General features: G+C 47.6%; 1 protein-coding gene and 1 long non-coding RNA gene across 3 annotated transcripts in view; both read left to right on the forward strand.

Annotated features, from left to right (window-relative positions):
- Positions 1 to 9,740, forward strand: part of LOC135421274 (uncharacterized) — a 31,933-nt gene extending 22,193 nt beyond the window's left edge. The window contains exons 3-4 of one of the 2 annotated variants that reach the window (XR_010433942.1): positions 4,348 to 4,393; positions 7,289 to 9,740. This is a non-coding gene — a long non-coding RNA (uncharacterized LOC135421274). The remainder of the gene's footprint in view (positions 1 to 4,347; positions 4,394 to 7,288) is intronic. The other variant, XR_010433944.1, reaches the window with a different exon arrangement.
- A 2,826-nt stretch (positions 9,741 to 12,566) lies between these two features.
- Positions 12,567 to 14,035, forward strand: LOC135421275 (transcription factor SOX-3-like). Its single transcript, XM_064669567.1, has one exon. The coding sequence runs from the start codon at positions 12,946 to 12,948 to the stop codon at positions 13,900 to 13,902; it is 957 nt and encodes a 318-aa protein (XP_064525637.1). The 5' UTR covers positions 12,567 to 12,945; the 3' UTR covers positions 13,903 to 14,035.
- The last annotated feature ends 255 nt before the right edge of the window (positions 14,036 to 14,290 follow it).

The following is a 14,290-nucleotide window of genomic DNA, read 5'->3' on the forward strand; positions in this document are numbered from 1 at the left end:
GGCTTTAGGTAGTGAACTGACTTTAAAATGACTGTAAGGAACTCCTGAGGAAAATGAAGTACAATTTTGTCCTTTTGTAATCAAATTTTACTGTTAGGCTTCATTTAAAGCTTGATGATTATTAAGGAGGATTGTGATTTAATTTTTTTTCTTAAAGACTGTTTTGTTTTAATCAGCACATAGTAAAAGATATAAGGTCTGATCCTTCCCATTTCTGGTTTGATTTCAGTGGTATAGAGATAAATGTAAATTAACTCAGCATCAGTTACATGTCGTTGGATTTACACTCATATGAGGATGCTCTTAATCTGCCACTTGGCCTCCTGACAGCAGAACTAAAGGTGTGTAAATATTTTTAAGAAAATAGGTGCTGTAAGACCAGGAGTGCTAAATCCACACATGACAAAGCAGCAGGAATATCCTACAGATCATGTGAGCAGAGAGAAAGGGAATTTCCTTCCTTCAGATAATCTGAGAAGCCAACTAAAAAATAAAAAGAGAGATGACTGCTTATCAAAGTACAACAAAAACATATTTGTCATGCAGTAACTCAGTTAAATTTAACTCTCAGAATACCTGAGCTGTGTTAGCTAAAAAAACAGAATATGTTAAAAAAAAAAAAAGAAAAATGTTCAGTGCAAGAGTGAAATGAATTAGGAAGCAGTAAGTTATTGAAAACAGTAAGAATTCAAGATGGCATTTTTATTCATTTTTTCAGAAAGGAGTGAGTATAATTCCAATTTTCTTGAGTTCCTTTATGTAGTCTGCTTCCACAATAAATATCGTGAGCTTGCCACCTCCCCACATTGCCCAAAATTCATGGAAGCTGTGTGGCAAATTCCAACAAAGCACTTCTGGCATTTTAACTTCATTTACATCTCTTAGTCTTTATCTGCATAACACATGCAAGCTTTGCTAGATTTCAGAGGAATTACTCTTGGCTTTTTAATCTCACTCGGTACTCAGACATCTTGTTTGCTGAGGGGATGTACTCCTGTTCAGTTCCTGTTTTTTCCGAGGCTCCTCCAGACATAATTGTTCTTATGCAACTTATTTTGACCTCATGAGAAACATTCTAAAAAAGAATTCTTTATCTTCAAGAACGATGCCAACAAAGATAGTAATTTACTTAACAAACGGGATTAAATCCTCCATCTAGCAGAATATTTCAACTTTCGTGGTATCAAACTATGCAGGTATCCATCATTACTCATTTGTTCCTCAATAGTACCCAAGGTGTGAGTGAGCTATAGCTCGGTTTCAATAATAAAAAGATCTAGTTTTCACGTTGGCAACCTAGTGATAGTTGTGTTTACACCAGCTCTTCCAGTTTAGAATTTAATTTGACTTTCATGGCTGGGCTTCGCGAACGAAGATTTGGGAATTTGACTTTAGGCGTGTTACAATTGGACTTTATGGGTGTGGTACCCATATTCATATGGGTACCATATGCAGGTATGAATATGCAGGAGGGAGCTTAATTTATTTGTGTGTCTGTTTGCCGATATCACCGCTGCAAACCTGGCTGGCCATTCACACCTCCTAACAGCCCGTATGCACATAAATCCTGCTCTTGCCTCAGGCAGATTATAAATTCTCTTGCAGTCTTTTCGGTATTGGTGCTAAAATGGTTTTACCTTATTGTGTACAATCCTGTTCTCGTTCAGCCATTTACATTTTTAAGGTCATTTCCCCGGTCTCCACTCACATGGACACATCTGGGTTTTTGGAAAGAAGCTACTGCACAAAATATTGCACGTTGCTGTTAATAACATCACTGGGCATATCCCTGTTACATAGAAACCATATCAAACGAGTGGAAATATGCTGTATGCTACCTTTTTTCTTTAATTTTTTTATCTTTTTTTTTTTTTTAAATTTTCTTTTTTTTAATTTTCATGTTGTAATTTTCATTTATGGACTCCTATTGCTCATAGGGAATATGCAGGTGGAGACACCTATTAATTTAACTCGTTTGAAACAGTCAGTTGAAGCCACTTGTAAAACCATCCCATCAATGGTAACCTCATTGAACTGAATTTTCATTCTTCTATTAATTTTATAAAGATTGAGTAAAGGTACTACTTATATGTTCCCCCTCCCAAAAAAAAAAAGTAGTAGGATGTATTTTCTTACACTGTGTGTTGCAGGTGCAGTAAAGTCAATGGTGTAATGGCTTGCTAATATTTGCATCAATAGATAATTTATCCTGAAGACTATATGTCTTATCATCTATAATTTTGATCATGTTTGTCTTCAACTACCGTTTCAAAATAGAGAGTCTTGTCCTTTCTTGAGCAGAAAGTGAGCACGTGGCAGCAAACTGTGGAACTTGGCTTTGCTCCTCATCTTCCAGCAGTTTTTTAAGTAAACTATGACAGCATAAATCTCAATCCTGTGTCAGTCCAGCAGGATTTATATCAGACTTCAATGTGGAACTGTGCAGCTTTCCCAAGTTAAGGGTAGCAAACCTTAAAAATGTGCAGTTGGTTCAAGCTCAGGTCTTTACTTGATTACTCTCCAGTCATGGGGTAACAGCTGCCAATGGAAAATGATTAGTTTGGGAAGTTTGAGTGTTGCTTAATTGTGATTGTGCATTTTCATGCTATACAACAGCACAGACAGCTTTTCTCTGTAGGTCTCAGTTTCCTCAGACACTTAAAATGAAGGAAATCCAAAGGAATAATAACACTTGAAATTTAAATGTGTTCTATGGCACGTGATTAGTTTTGGGTGGGGGAAAACATAAGCACTTTTCCCCTCCATGCCAATGTTCTACCTGGTGGTTGGGCTTCCTGTGGCAGCACTTGAGGAGCACCCCAGGGCTTGAAATAAAGGATTTGGGAGTTTTTTCAGACTAACTGCTCTTGTTTCATCTTTTTAAACTTTCTTTAGAAAGTTTCATTGTCTTTTTTTTTTTTTTTTGGTACTATAAATACTGCAGTATTTTCTACATCACTCTAGTCATTCCCCAGCTCATATTCTTTACATATTACTGAACCAGGTTACAAAGGTGTAGAGCTTTAGAGGGAATTGATAACAGTTTCTCCTGTTTCTGGATTCTTTTGTGCTGGTGTCTTATTTGGAATGTTCCCATGGAGTTACAAAATGTACATCTGACTGTAATTTCTATTAGTTCACCTTTGCTCTGAGTACTTTTCAGCTTGTGATATTTGTGGTCACTTACAGATATGCAAAATTATCAAGCCCTGGGCTAATCTGGTTTCTGATTTAGTCCAAGAAATCTAGTTCCACAATTTTCTAAGTATTTCAGAGAGATTTCACACATTATTATTATTATGCTGATTTTCTGAATCTCTCATCTGTAAACAGAGCTAGTGCTTCCTCACCTCCCATGGAATTCTGTTGAGTAAAAATTGTAAGGATTATTATATTATATTCAAATACCGTGGCAGGAAGAGCTATAAAATCATCAAAATGGAACCTGCAGTTCACTTTATTTTATGGAATCTGGATAATAGAAGAATAAGGTCCTCATTTTTATGTAAGGGCTGTATATGACTGTTGCAGTGCTTTGTGTGAGAGCGCTGCCACTCTTCTGCAGTTGAGCTCAACTGAACCTGCAATGAGGAGCAGAGACACTGTTGGTAAGAACAGTGTGTTTTTTCAGGGCAACACTAGGGCAAAACTACCTCCCAGTAATTTTCCATCAGCTTTACTGGGAGCCATTGTTGTGCAAACAGTGCAGGCTTGAGTCTTCGTGGACTTTTTGTACAGGAATTGGAAACCAGATGCAGGAATCATCTGCATTAGAACTGATTAAAATTAGATAAACTATACAATATTATACACTACCTATTTTCTTAACAACCTACAACTATTTTTCAGCTCCAATCCAAATATCCTCTAAGAAATAAATAGGACCAGACAATCTATGGATTGAACAACCTCTGTAGAATACAGTTCTGAATGCTAAACCTTGTTTGTGAGGTCTTCAAGTTCAATCAAAGCAGAGTATGACAGTTTTGTGAGGTTACACTATTTCCCATGGGTTTGTGGAATCCTTTTCAAAGAGAAACTGAGCCTTATAATGGTGGGTTGTTTTGCAAAAGTGGGAATGGGGTGTGCCAGGAGGACAGTGGCAGGAAAAGATAGCAAGAGGGAAACAAACCACAAACAGCATGGTGTCCCTTCTCTGGCTTCCCTTCTCAACCACTAAACGGTTCCTTCTGAAGCCTTTTTCCCCTGTGGCTCCTCCTGCATCACACAGCATTCTCCTTCTCACTTCCTAACGGGATTCTTCCAGCAGCAACCTCAGGACTGCAAACCAAAGCCCCTTTTCCTCTCCATGCTACACTCACTGAGTAGCCTTTTGTTTTCTTTCAGCAAGACTGGCATTTGAGCAGTTCTTGGGAGACACCTGGACCATCAGGTAATTTGTTTGAGGTATTATAGAAATAGAGGATGAGTGGTGAATATGAATTTAAACTATGCAGTTTTTTGTGACTCATGTTCAGGTCAGAAATATGTTTGTACCGTGGAAACACTCCATATAAAAACTGCTTCTTCAGGGAGTTCCATTTCTGTTAATTGCCTCTATTGTCCATCTAGGTGCATATTTGCTTTACAGAAGGCTGGGGAGCACAAATTGCCCTCATTTATCAATATGTGTTAGGGAGAAAAAGAGCAAAAAGGATCTTCAGGACTAGTGAAGTTCTCTCATGATTGACCACATGGACTGGGATGGTTAAAGGAATTGAAACCTCTCCCTGCTAACAATGAGCATGTACTGATGTCTTGTAGTGACAATCATGTCCAACCCCTCCAGCACAGTCCCACTCAAATTTTCAATTTTTGTAATTTTCAAAGCTCTTTAGGTTCCCTACTTCTCTATACTTAGCAGAGCTTTGCTCCAAAATCTTGTTGCTCTGCAAGTAATTGTTAATTACTTACAACAATTTGAGGTGAGATTTTCAGATTCTGAGAGTCAAGGTCAGCTCAGGTTCCCTTGTTCTCCTTCGGATAATTCTTCACCCTCGGCTTGTTTCCAGGGACTGAGGGCAGTAGCAGAAGTAAAACATCCCTGTGAGGTCTGAGCTGAGAACTGGAACACCAGTACTGGGTTGTCCTAAGTTCTTGATCCCCTCAGTGATGCAGATCTTCGTGTGGGTTTTGTGTTGAAAATCACAAAGTCTCCAGGACCCTCGAGCTGCCTATTTGCAGGGAGGAAGTTTTTCCCACCAGCTCGTAGGGGTAACTTCACTCAGCCAAAATAATTTCAAATAAAAAGATATTGTGATTAAAATCTTACAAAACAAATACAAGTTTTGTTCCACTAAAAAGTGAGGCAGAGACTTGCATTCATCATAATCCTCTACCTGCTCTCAAGCAGGGAGATTATTTCAAATACAGACATTAGTGACTTCAGTTTTGGGAGGTCATTCTTAACAGATTAAATGATATCTTACTGTTTATTCTTACATATCACAGGGAAAAGCAGGAGTGAAGGGGGTCACAGACACTGAATAAAAAGCTGTCATTTGTCTTTCATATTAAAATCACTTCTAGGTAGAAGACAAACAAGATTTAGTTTTCTGAACAGGGAAAGTAATTTTTATTGAACACTCACTTGTTTAAGAGTGAAAAGGATAATTATAAGACACCTTATCACAGGAAAACCAATTCATATATATTTGATACCCCCTTGAATTAACCATGTAGCCTGATTTCCAAACAAATAGTACAACAGAGAAAGAAAGAGAAAAGTAAAGAGAATGGAAGTGTAAGAGAAAAAGAAGAAAATATGAAAGAAAGATAGATAGATAGATAGATAGATAGATAGATAGATAGATAGATAGATAGATAGATAGATAGATAGATAGAGATAGATAGAATGAAAAAATAAAAGAGGTATATGGAATCTTTGTGATTTTATGTTATTTCTTAAAGAAATCCCTATAGTCCAGCTGAGTCAACATGAGAACGGGACTTGTTTACCATAAGCTTTGTGGTTATTATGTGTTTAAATTAGCACTGAAAGATTATTTCAATTACAGTATATTGATTGGCTAATAGCAAATTATCATCCTCTTGTTACACCTAATCATAAAAATATGGCTAGGGAGAACTGGTGGAGGAAGAAAGGAGTGTTTTTATGATTGTGTCTCAGATTTAGAAGAAAGCTTGTGTTATTTTGATATCAGGAGAAATAACAACGTTCAAAAATAACGTTCAAACGAAATAACTTGAAAGAGAACCCATATTTTGAAGTTATCACACAATAAGTTAATTTCCCACTTTTAAGAGCAGGAGTATGATTTCTAAAATATCTGAGATGTATGGTTTAAAAGTGATGTGGGGAGAACATGTCTGAAATAATCTGTCAGTCCTGAGAGTAACAAAAGAACAGTAAGTTCAATTCAGAAGAACTGGAGTTAGTTCTTAACTATAACCAAAAGATAAAAGTGTGTTATTCAGCATTCTTTTTCCCTCAAGTTCTTCAGTCTTGCCTTTTTTCCCCTGAAGAATGCACACAAGTATGAGATGCACGTGCCAAATATATTATTTGATGTGCAGTGGAAACATCCAACTACCTAACTTGAAGTTTATATTTTACTAGTTCCTTTACTGAATACTGACCTATGCTGGATATTCTGAGCATTATAAAATATGTGATATTGGTTAACTGATTATAACAAAAACAAAGGGGAAATGGGAAGACTGGCTGCCTGTCCCAACTCGGGCTTTTTTTTGGTGCAACAGAGTTTCTATTCCCCCCTGTGTTTTTCCACTTTCCTTATATGAAATGAACAGCTGTAATTGAAAAGCAAGAAGCTCCGTGGTTTATAGAAATAGGTGTTGTTAAGAGCCTTAGCCATCTAATTTTCTTTCTATTGCAGGGCAGGCTTCCTATTGTCTGTCCTTTAGAGCTAATTTCTTTTCTGATCAAAAGGCCCACATCATTGAAAAGGTAGTAATGACTATTCATTTGGTTGAAACCTCCATTCTGCAGCCTGCAAAGCTTTATTTAGAAACTGCTATTTCTTTCTAAAAGGAAAATCTCATTTGTATCCTCTATAATGTCAATTAAAGTAGAATATATTTTAATTATTTATCCTGGAGAGAAACCTTTCAGGATCTCAATTTGCTGTGCCAGTGATACAGGCTGTAGTTTGAAACAATATGTGCCTTCAAAATTGTGTGTCAGAGAGTAGCAATAAGGTGTGTTTTGATTTTAATTTGCCCTTAATGAACAGTTTATTTGCAGCTAATTAGCAAGTTAGAGTTTTACAATTCATGTCTGATTTCCAATCTAACACCTAAACAGGAGCGTGACCATCATAACCAGTAAATAAGGTGGGCTACTGGATCTGTATGGAAAACACTGGGGGAAAGAGTCGCCAAGTTTGAAACGGGCAGAAGAGAGATGCTCTCAGTTGGTGGGTTTTGGTTGGGGGTTTTTTTTGTTTGTTGTTTGGAGGTTTTATTTATTTATTTATTTAAGAAAGAGAGCGGCGACGTCTCAACTAAAGCAGAGCAACAAGTCCGGGGAGGGGGCGGATCCCCGGCCCGGGGGAAGGGGCTGCAGCGCCCGGAGCCCCCCGGGACGCGCGGGAGGTGAACAGGCGGTGCCCGCAGCACCCGGGGCTCGCCCGCACCGTCCCCGCGGCACAGGGCGCTCGTTCCACCCCGGTGCCACCCCGCACCGAGCGCGGGGCTGCCCTTCCCGGGGGCTCTCCCCTCCCCGGGGGGCTCGAGGGAATGCCCGGTGCGGTGTCCGTGCGGGAGCTGAGGCGGTAGGATGACAGAATCGTTTGGGTTGGAAAAGACTCTTAAGACCATCGAGTAAAGCTGGCAGTGCCAAGCCCGCCACTAAACCATGTCCCCAAGTGCCACATCTACACGGCTTTTAAGCCCCGCCGCGGGTGGGGACTCCACCCCTGCCCCGGGCAGGCTGTGCCAGGGCCGGGTGACTCTTTCGGGGGTTCTGTACGGTTGGTATTGGAACAGCAGAGGGAAGTTGCAGAAAGTTCCTGTTACTGTCTCGTGCATCGGGAAAGAGATTCCTGCCAGGCTTGGCACGGACTGCCCTCCAGCAGCCGCCGCCGGCGCAGGGAGCAGCGGTGGTGGTCTCTTTAGCATCACTTTTCGTGCTCGTTTTTTACTCGGTGTTTTTGCGTGAAAACACATGAACTAAATCCTTGGGGCTCCGCAGCGAGCCCTGGTGAGTCGTCATGTGCTGGTGGTCCCCTCTGCAACTCTTAATTGGTAACTTGGAGATGGAGAGAGTCCTTATTAGCAAATCGCATTTCCCCCCACCTCCCCCCCGCATCCCTCCGCTCCCGCTGAAGCCAACTCCATGAGGCGATTGCCAGGAGGAGCCGTTTGTCAAAGGCTAATAAACAAATTCCTCGCGAGCACCTGAATGAACGAGGGCCAGGAACAACCCAATTAAGAAACGGAGCTACTGGTTGTTTTTTTGTGGCGGTGGAAACAATCCGGGCTCGAAAAGGGTCTATTCAGGGGGCGCTCCGAGAGGTCTGTTTGCAGCCCGCTATTGTTGTCAGAAGCCAAATAAAAGTTCAGCTGGGGAAGGGGAAGAGAACTGATTAAAAACAACATTCGCCGCTGCCTCCTAAACGCACTGGGAGGCTCAGTTCAAAGGGATCGATCTGTGCCCAAACGACACTGGCCGGGTTTACCCACGCACTTAAGATTTTTGTTCTTAAATGTTGCGATTTTTAATGATGTCATCACAAGTAACTCCTGCTTTCCCGGATCCGTGAGCAGCAGGGACAGCTGCAGACGCTGGTGCAGCTGCGATATCCATGAGGCGAGGTGCTGGAGAAGTTAGAGAAAGGAGTTGGAGCTCGTTTGTCGGAACTAATGATTTGTTCTCCCTCTCACCGGGCTGAGAGGTCGGTCCGGCCATGTCAGCCCCTCGGAGAGGGAGGCAGGAGCCTCGCAGGCAATCTCGAGCTGGTTTGTTTTGGGTTTTTTTGTTGTTTGTTTGGGGTTTGTTGTTGTTGTTGTTGTTAGTTTTTGACGTGACACTTAGGTGGGGAATAATTAAAAAAAATATGTATCCTAACGACCTTGGGCTGTGGAACCAGCCTGAAATGGCCCATTTAGCAGCCACTTTACCACGCTGGAGAATTCTGCCGGAGGGTACGGATTTGAGCTGAAACAAACATCAAGCGAACTTTCATCTTTAAGCATCGCTAAAAGGGCTGGGCATTTCTGGAGGATCGTCCTAGCGAGGGTCAGCAGGGTCCAAACGAAAGGGGCGCCCAGCTCCGTTGTCTGGGCAAGTTTCGAGGACAAGTCCTCGCTAATCTTGGTCGGGAATTAGGCTGGGGACCAAGGGGATATTTTAATAACAGGATTAAACGGGGCCGATTTCGTGCATAGCGTTAGTCTTTAAAAGCCAGCGATCATCCTTGACGTTGTACCAAGACTCCCTCAAGCTCTTCTGGAGCTGCAATTAATATCTGTTAATGGCTGTTGTTTATTAGGCGCTGATTGAGTAAAAAGCAGACGGTCCCTTCCTTTCTCTCGCGTTCATTTTGGATTGTACTGTAAACTTCTTATCTCGCCTCACCCTCCTTGGTAACCCACATAAATAAATAATAACAAGAAAAGGGCTTCTCAGCCTTTGACAACTGTATTTACACAACCCCAAGCGTTCTCCAGCCCCCACCAGGCACAGGGGGCTCTCCGAGTCCCGGCCTCTGCCGACCAGGGAATTTAGGGAAATGGCTCCAAGCATCGGGTTTCCCCTCGCCCCGTTTATTGCGCTGGCTGGGTCCTCTCCTGCTTCCTGCCCCTTCCCTACGTCCCAACAGCCCCGCAGGCTCCGTCCCCTGTCCCGGGGAGCGGGCGGAGGCTGAAGTTCGCTGCCAAGGGGGTGGCGGGATCTTTTAAAGCGCTCTGCAGGTAACTCCGGAGAGCAGCGGTTGGCACAGCAGGGCTCGCCTCACGGGCGAGCTGGGGTTTTAAGGGCAAGGAGAAGGAGTCCCTCGTCCCCCCCCAGGGCGACAGCGGCCGCAGCTGCCGCCGTGCAGCGCGGGGAAGGAGCCACCCCGTCTGTGCCGCTGGTGGGGACCTGCGAGCGGCGACAGCCCCGGCCAGCGCCGTGCCCGGGCGGGGAAAGACGGCTCCGATGTAAAGCCCGGAGAGAAGCTGGCTTGTGACCCTCCTCTCGGGTCCCAAATCGCTCAAGAAATCCCACCGAGAGCTTCCTCCGCGCACGCAATCACTAACGCCGAGGCCGAGGGGTTCGAGCAGCGAGTCCCTGCTCATCCCTTCTTCTGGAACTAAAAATCAGCCAGCTTTTGGAATATTCCTCAGAACACGTGCAGTAGGGGAAGCCAAGTGCAGGGGGAGCATTACAGGAACCCGTGAAATGTGGAAATCCACCAATTATATACTTTCATCTGCAAGGAGATTGGCAATGTTTCAAGAGAATGCTTTGAAATAATCTGGATGTCGAAAGCCTTAAATAGCTTGGTTTTTGGGGGAAAAAATCTATAGTCTGAGATTCAGGCAGCACAAACACGAAAGACAAAACAGGAGTCTGAAACTTAAGGTTTAATATTTATTTAAACATCGAAGGAAACGCCACTCAGGAGGCTTTCAGCAGGTCCTCTAATTCCCTGTTACAGCTACACTTTTTGTTGCATACCAGCGTGTTCAGTCCTTCCAACAAACGTTCATATAAAGTAATATCAAATAACTGTCAGGATATATATCAGTCCTCTTTCCTGCCCAGCCTGGCAGGTCTTAAGTCTCGAATGAAGCGGTCAAAATATTTGGAGGGGTTTGAGGTTAATTACAATTGCCTGAAGCTTTTCCAAAATGTTGCAGAAGTTACAAGCGAACTACTCCCGCCTGGAGCAACCCTTCTGCTGTCACCCTGTCCCCTTGGGTTGCCAAATTTTTACTTACTTCACTCAAGAATACACCAGCAGCAAACCTAACAACCAAGACGAAACGCTGACTACACCATAGCCGGTCGCAAGCGGGATTTATTTCCCTTTCGACGCTGTCCAACAGATGATTTTGTCAAAAAAGAAATCCGCACAAAACGAGTGATTTTAACCGCTAAGTCCCAGCAGCGCTTAGTTCCGCTCAAGGAAACCCCCCTCCACGACACGGTGGTGTTTCCAGAGTACCTCTGATGCTCGTCCGGTTTTCCGGCCCGGGGGGGCAGCGCCCCAAGATGCACAGCTCGGAGATCGGTTCCCCCGCCGAACCCCCCCAAGCCCGGAGCGCCCTCCCCGGTGCCCCCAGCGCAGCGGGCTCGGGGCTGGCGGCACCAGTTTGGGCTGTGCCTCCGGGTCCAGCCCTGCCCTGGAGGTGTCCTTCCCCCCGGTCCCGATCTCCGAGTCCCCCCGCTCTCGCGGTCTTCTCTTTGGGGCGACACCAATGCCTGCCAAGCCCGGGAAACTGGGCCGGCGGCATCCCCCCAGTCCGGGCCCAGGACTGGACGTGTTGCCCAGACACGTCCCGACCTCAAGGCCACTGACCCTTCCCTGCGCCCCACACGCCCCTGGGGCAGTTTGCTCAGAGCTACCCCGGCGGTGCTGCCCCACTTCCTCCGGCACCGGGGCGCTCCCAGCGCGGCTCCCAGCAGATTGCGGCTCGCTTTGCCTCTCCTCCCCTAGCGCGGCCCGGAGAACCGCCCGGCTTCCCCAGACGGAGCTGGAGCGGAGGCTGTGGGAGGACGAGGAATCGCAGGGACGGGGCAGCGCGCCCCGACCTCCCTCGGCCCCCAGCGGCAGGGAGAGGCGGCCGCATCCTCTGTGCTTTCAAGGGGCTGCCGGCCCCGTCCGTGCAGGTGCGGGTGTCCGTGCCTCTGGGCGAGGAAAGGAGGGAGGGGTAAAGGGAGGGGAGGGACGGACAGGGAAGCCAGTGATTGACAGCTCTAGTGGGCGCCGCTCCACTCGCATATCCGCCGCCAAAGTTTTCTTTCACACGGAGGGAACTTTCTGTTGCCATGAAACTTGGGGGATTTGCAAGCGCCGTCCCCTCCACCCACTTCCCCCCCCCCTTCTTTAAGGCAGTCGAGTGGAAAAGCTCAAGTGGCAAAGGGGTGGGTGTAGGTGGGGATGGCCGGGAGAGCCCGACCCCGCTCGCACCGCACCGCCGCCTCCCCTGCGTGCTGCCGCGGGGCTGCCCCGCTCCCACCGGCACGGAGTACCCGGCGGCAGTGGCCAGTCTCGGCAGGGCAACGTGGGTTCTCCCCAAGGCGAGGGCTCAGAAGTAGAAGAGTTTAGCTCGTCAGTCCTCCCGCCCCTTCACCCGCTCCGGGAGGGGCGTCCGTGCAGCGCGGGCTCGCTCCGTCTCCAGGCAGCTTCTCCGGGCTTGGCACAGGGCTGTGCATCCTCCTGGAGCCCCAAACCCCTTTGTGCCCGGCAAACGCAAGGCTCCCGCTCGCAGCGCAGCGCTCCGCCCCGCTCCTCCTCCCGCGGCCCCGCAGGGCAGCCCCGGTCCCGCTCCTTCCCCCGCGGCACTGCCGCAGCTGCGGGAGCCCCAGCGGCCCCTCTGCCCCGTCCCATCAGAGCTCAGAGCCGGGGGCAGGGGCAGGGCCCGGGGGCTGCGGGAGGGGCCCGGCACCCTCACCCCCGGCATCACCTAGCTCGGGATCCCCCCACTCCCTCCCTGGCCGGTCAGTTACCGGCGTGGGGCTGTCGGGAATCGCTCGCTGATTGGCCGCCCCCCCTCATTTATAGCGCATCGCCCGGCGCTGCCCGCGGGAGTCGTTCTGCTCTGCCGCCGCAGCACCACCGACACCTCGGGGAGCGGCGCCTCTGCCAGGCAGAAAAACTTCCTCCTCCTCCCGCAGCAGCCGCCCAGGCAGGTTTTTTCTTTCTGTTTTGTTTGTTTGGTTTGGTTGGTTTTTGGGTTTTTTTTCCTAACTTCCTCTCCCCGCTAGGTGCCCGCCCGCCCGCCGCCCTGGCGCACCTTTTGCCGGCCCCTGCCATGTACAGCATGCTGGAGACGGAGATCAAGGCTCCGCAGCCCACGCCGGGCAACACCGGGGGCAACCCCGCTCCGGGGAGCAACGGCAAAGGCGGCGGCGGCGGCGGGGGCGGCAACGGAGCGGGAGCGGGCTCGGACCAGGACCGGGTGAAGCGCCCCATGAACGCCTTCATGGTGTGGTCGCGCGGGCAGCGGCGGAAGATGGCCCAGGAGAACCCCAAGATGCACAACTCGGAGATCAGCAAGCGGCTCGGGGCCGACTGGAAGCTGCTGAGCGACGCCGAGAAGCGGCCCTTCATCGACGAGGCCAAGCGGCTGCGGGCCGTGCACATGAAGGAGTATCCGGATTACAAATACCGGCCCCGGAGGAAGACCAAGACCTTGCTGAAGAAGGACAAATATTCGCTGCCCGGCAACCTGCTGGCCCCGGGGGGGGGCAACGCGGTGAGCAGCCCCGTCGGGGTGGGGCAGAGGATTGACACTTATGCCCACATGAACGGCTGGACCAACGGAGCTTACTCCCTGATGCAAGACCAGCTGGGCTACAGCCAGCACCCGGGCATGAACAGCCCGCAGCTGCAGCAGATGCACCGCTACGACATGACGGGCCTGCAGTACAGCCCCATGATGTCCACGGCCCAGACCTACATGAACGCCGCCTCCACCTACAGCATGTCCCCCGCCGCCTACGGCCAGCAGCCCTCCACGGCCATGAGCCTGGGCTCCATGGGCTCCGTGGTGAAATCCGAGCCCAGCTCGCCGCCTCCGGCCATCACTTCCCACTCGCAGAGGGCCTGCCTGGGAGACCTGCGGGATATGATCAGCATGTACCTGCCCCCCGGGGGGGATGCCACAGACCCTTCCGCCCTGCAGGGCAGCAGGTTACACAGCGTCCACCAGCACTACCAGAGTGCCGGGACTGGCGTGAATGGCACCGTACCACTGACTCACATATAAACCTGACTGCTCCGGACGGCTCCCCGTCTAAATCCCTAACCCCACCACTGCTCCCTGACTACACCGGGATGTACGGCAGTGTTACTCGGCTTAGCGGACTTAATACTAACTTTGGAGAAATTTTAAAAGGAAATCCGTTAGTTGTGGTTTTTTTTGTTTTGGTTTTTTTTTGTTGTTGGTGTTTTTTGGTTTTTTTTGACAGAAAATAATATTTTCTGTCAGCAAAATAACAGCAAGCTGTTATTTTAATAGACTACAACTCCTGCCTCCTAAAAGCCGCTGTGAAGTTTTCAAACCACGGCAACTCCTTTCCTGGCTTCGGCTAGGTTGGGCACTGTTTTATTCGCTTAAAAGTTTTTATAAGTTCTTGCATCTTCCAGTTTGATTT

This window comes from Pseudopipra pipra, chromosome 13 (genome assembly GCF_036250125.1).
Source record: "Pseudopipra pipra isolate bDixPip1 chromosome 13, bDixPip1.hap1, whole genome shotgun sequence".
NCBI classification, from domain to species: domain Eukaryota; kingdom Metazoa; phylum Chordata; class Aves; order Passeriformes; family Pipridae; genus Pseudopipra; species Pseudopipra pipra.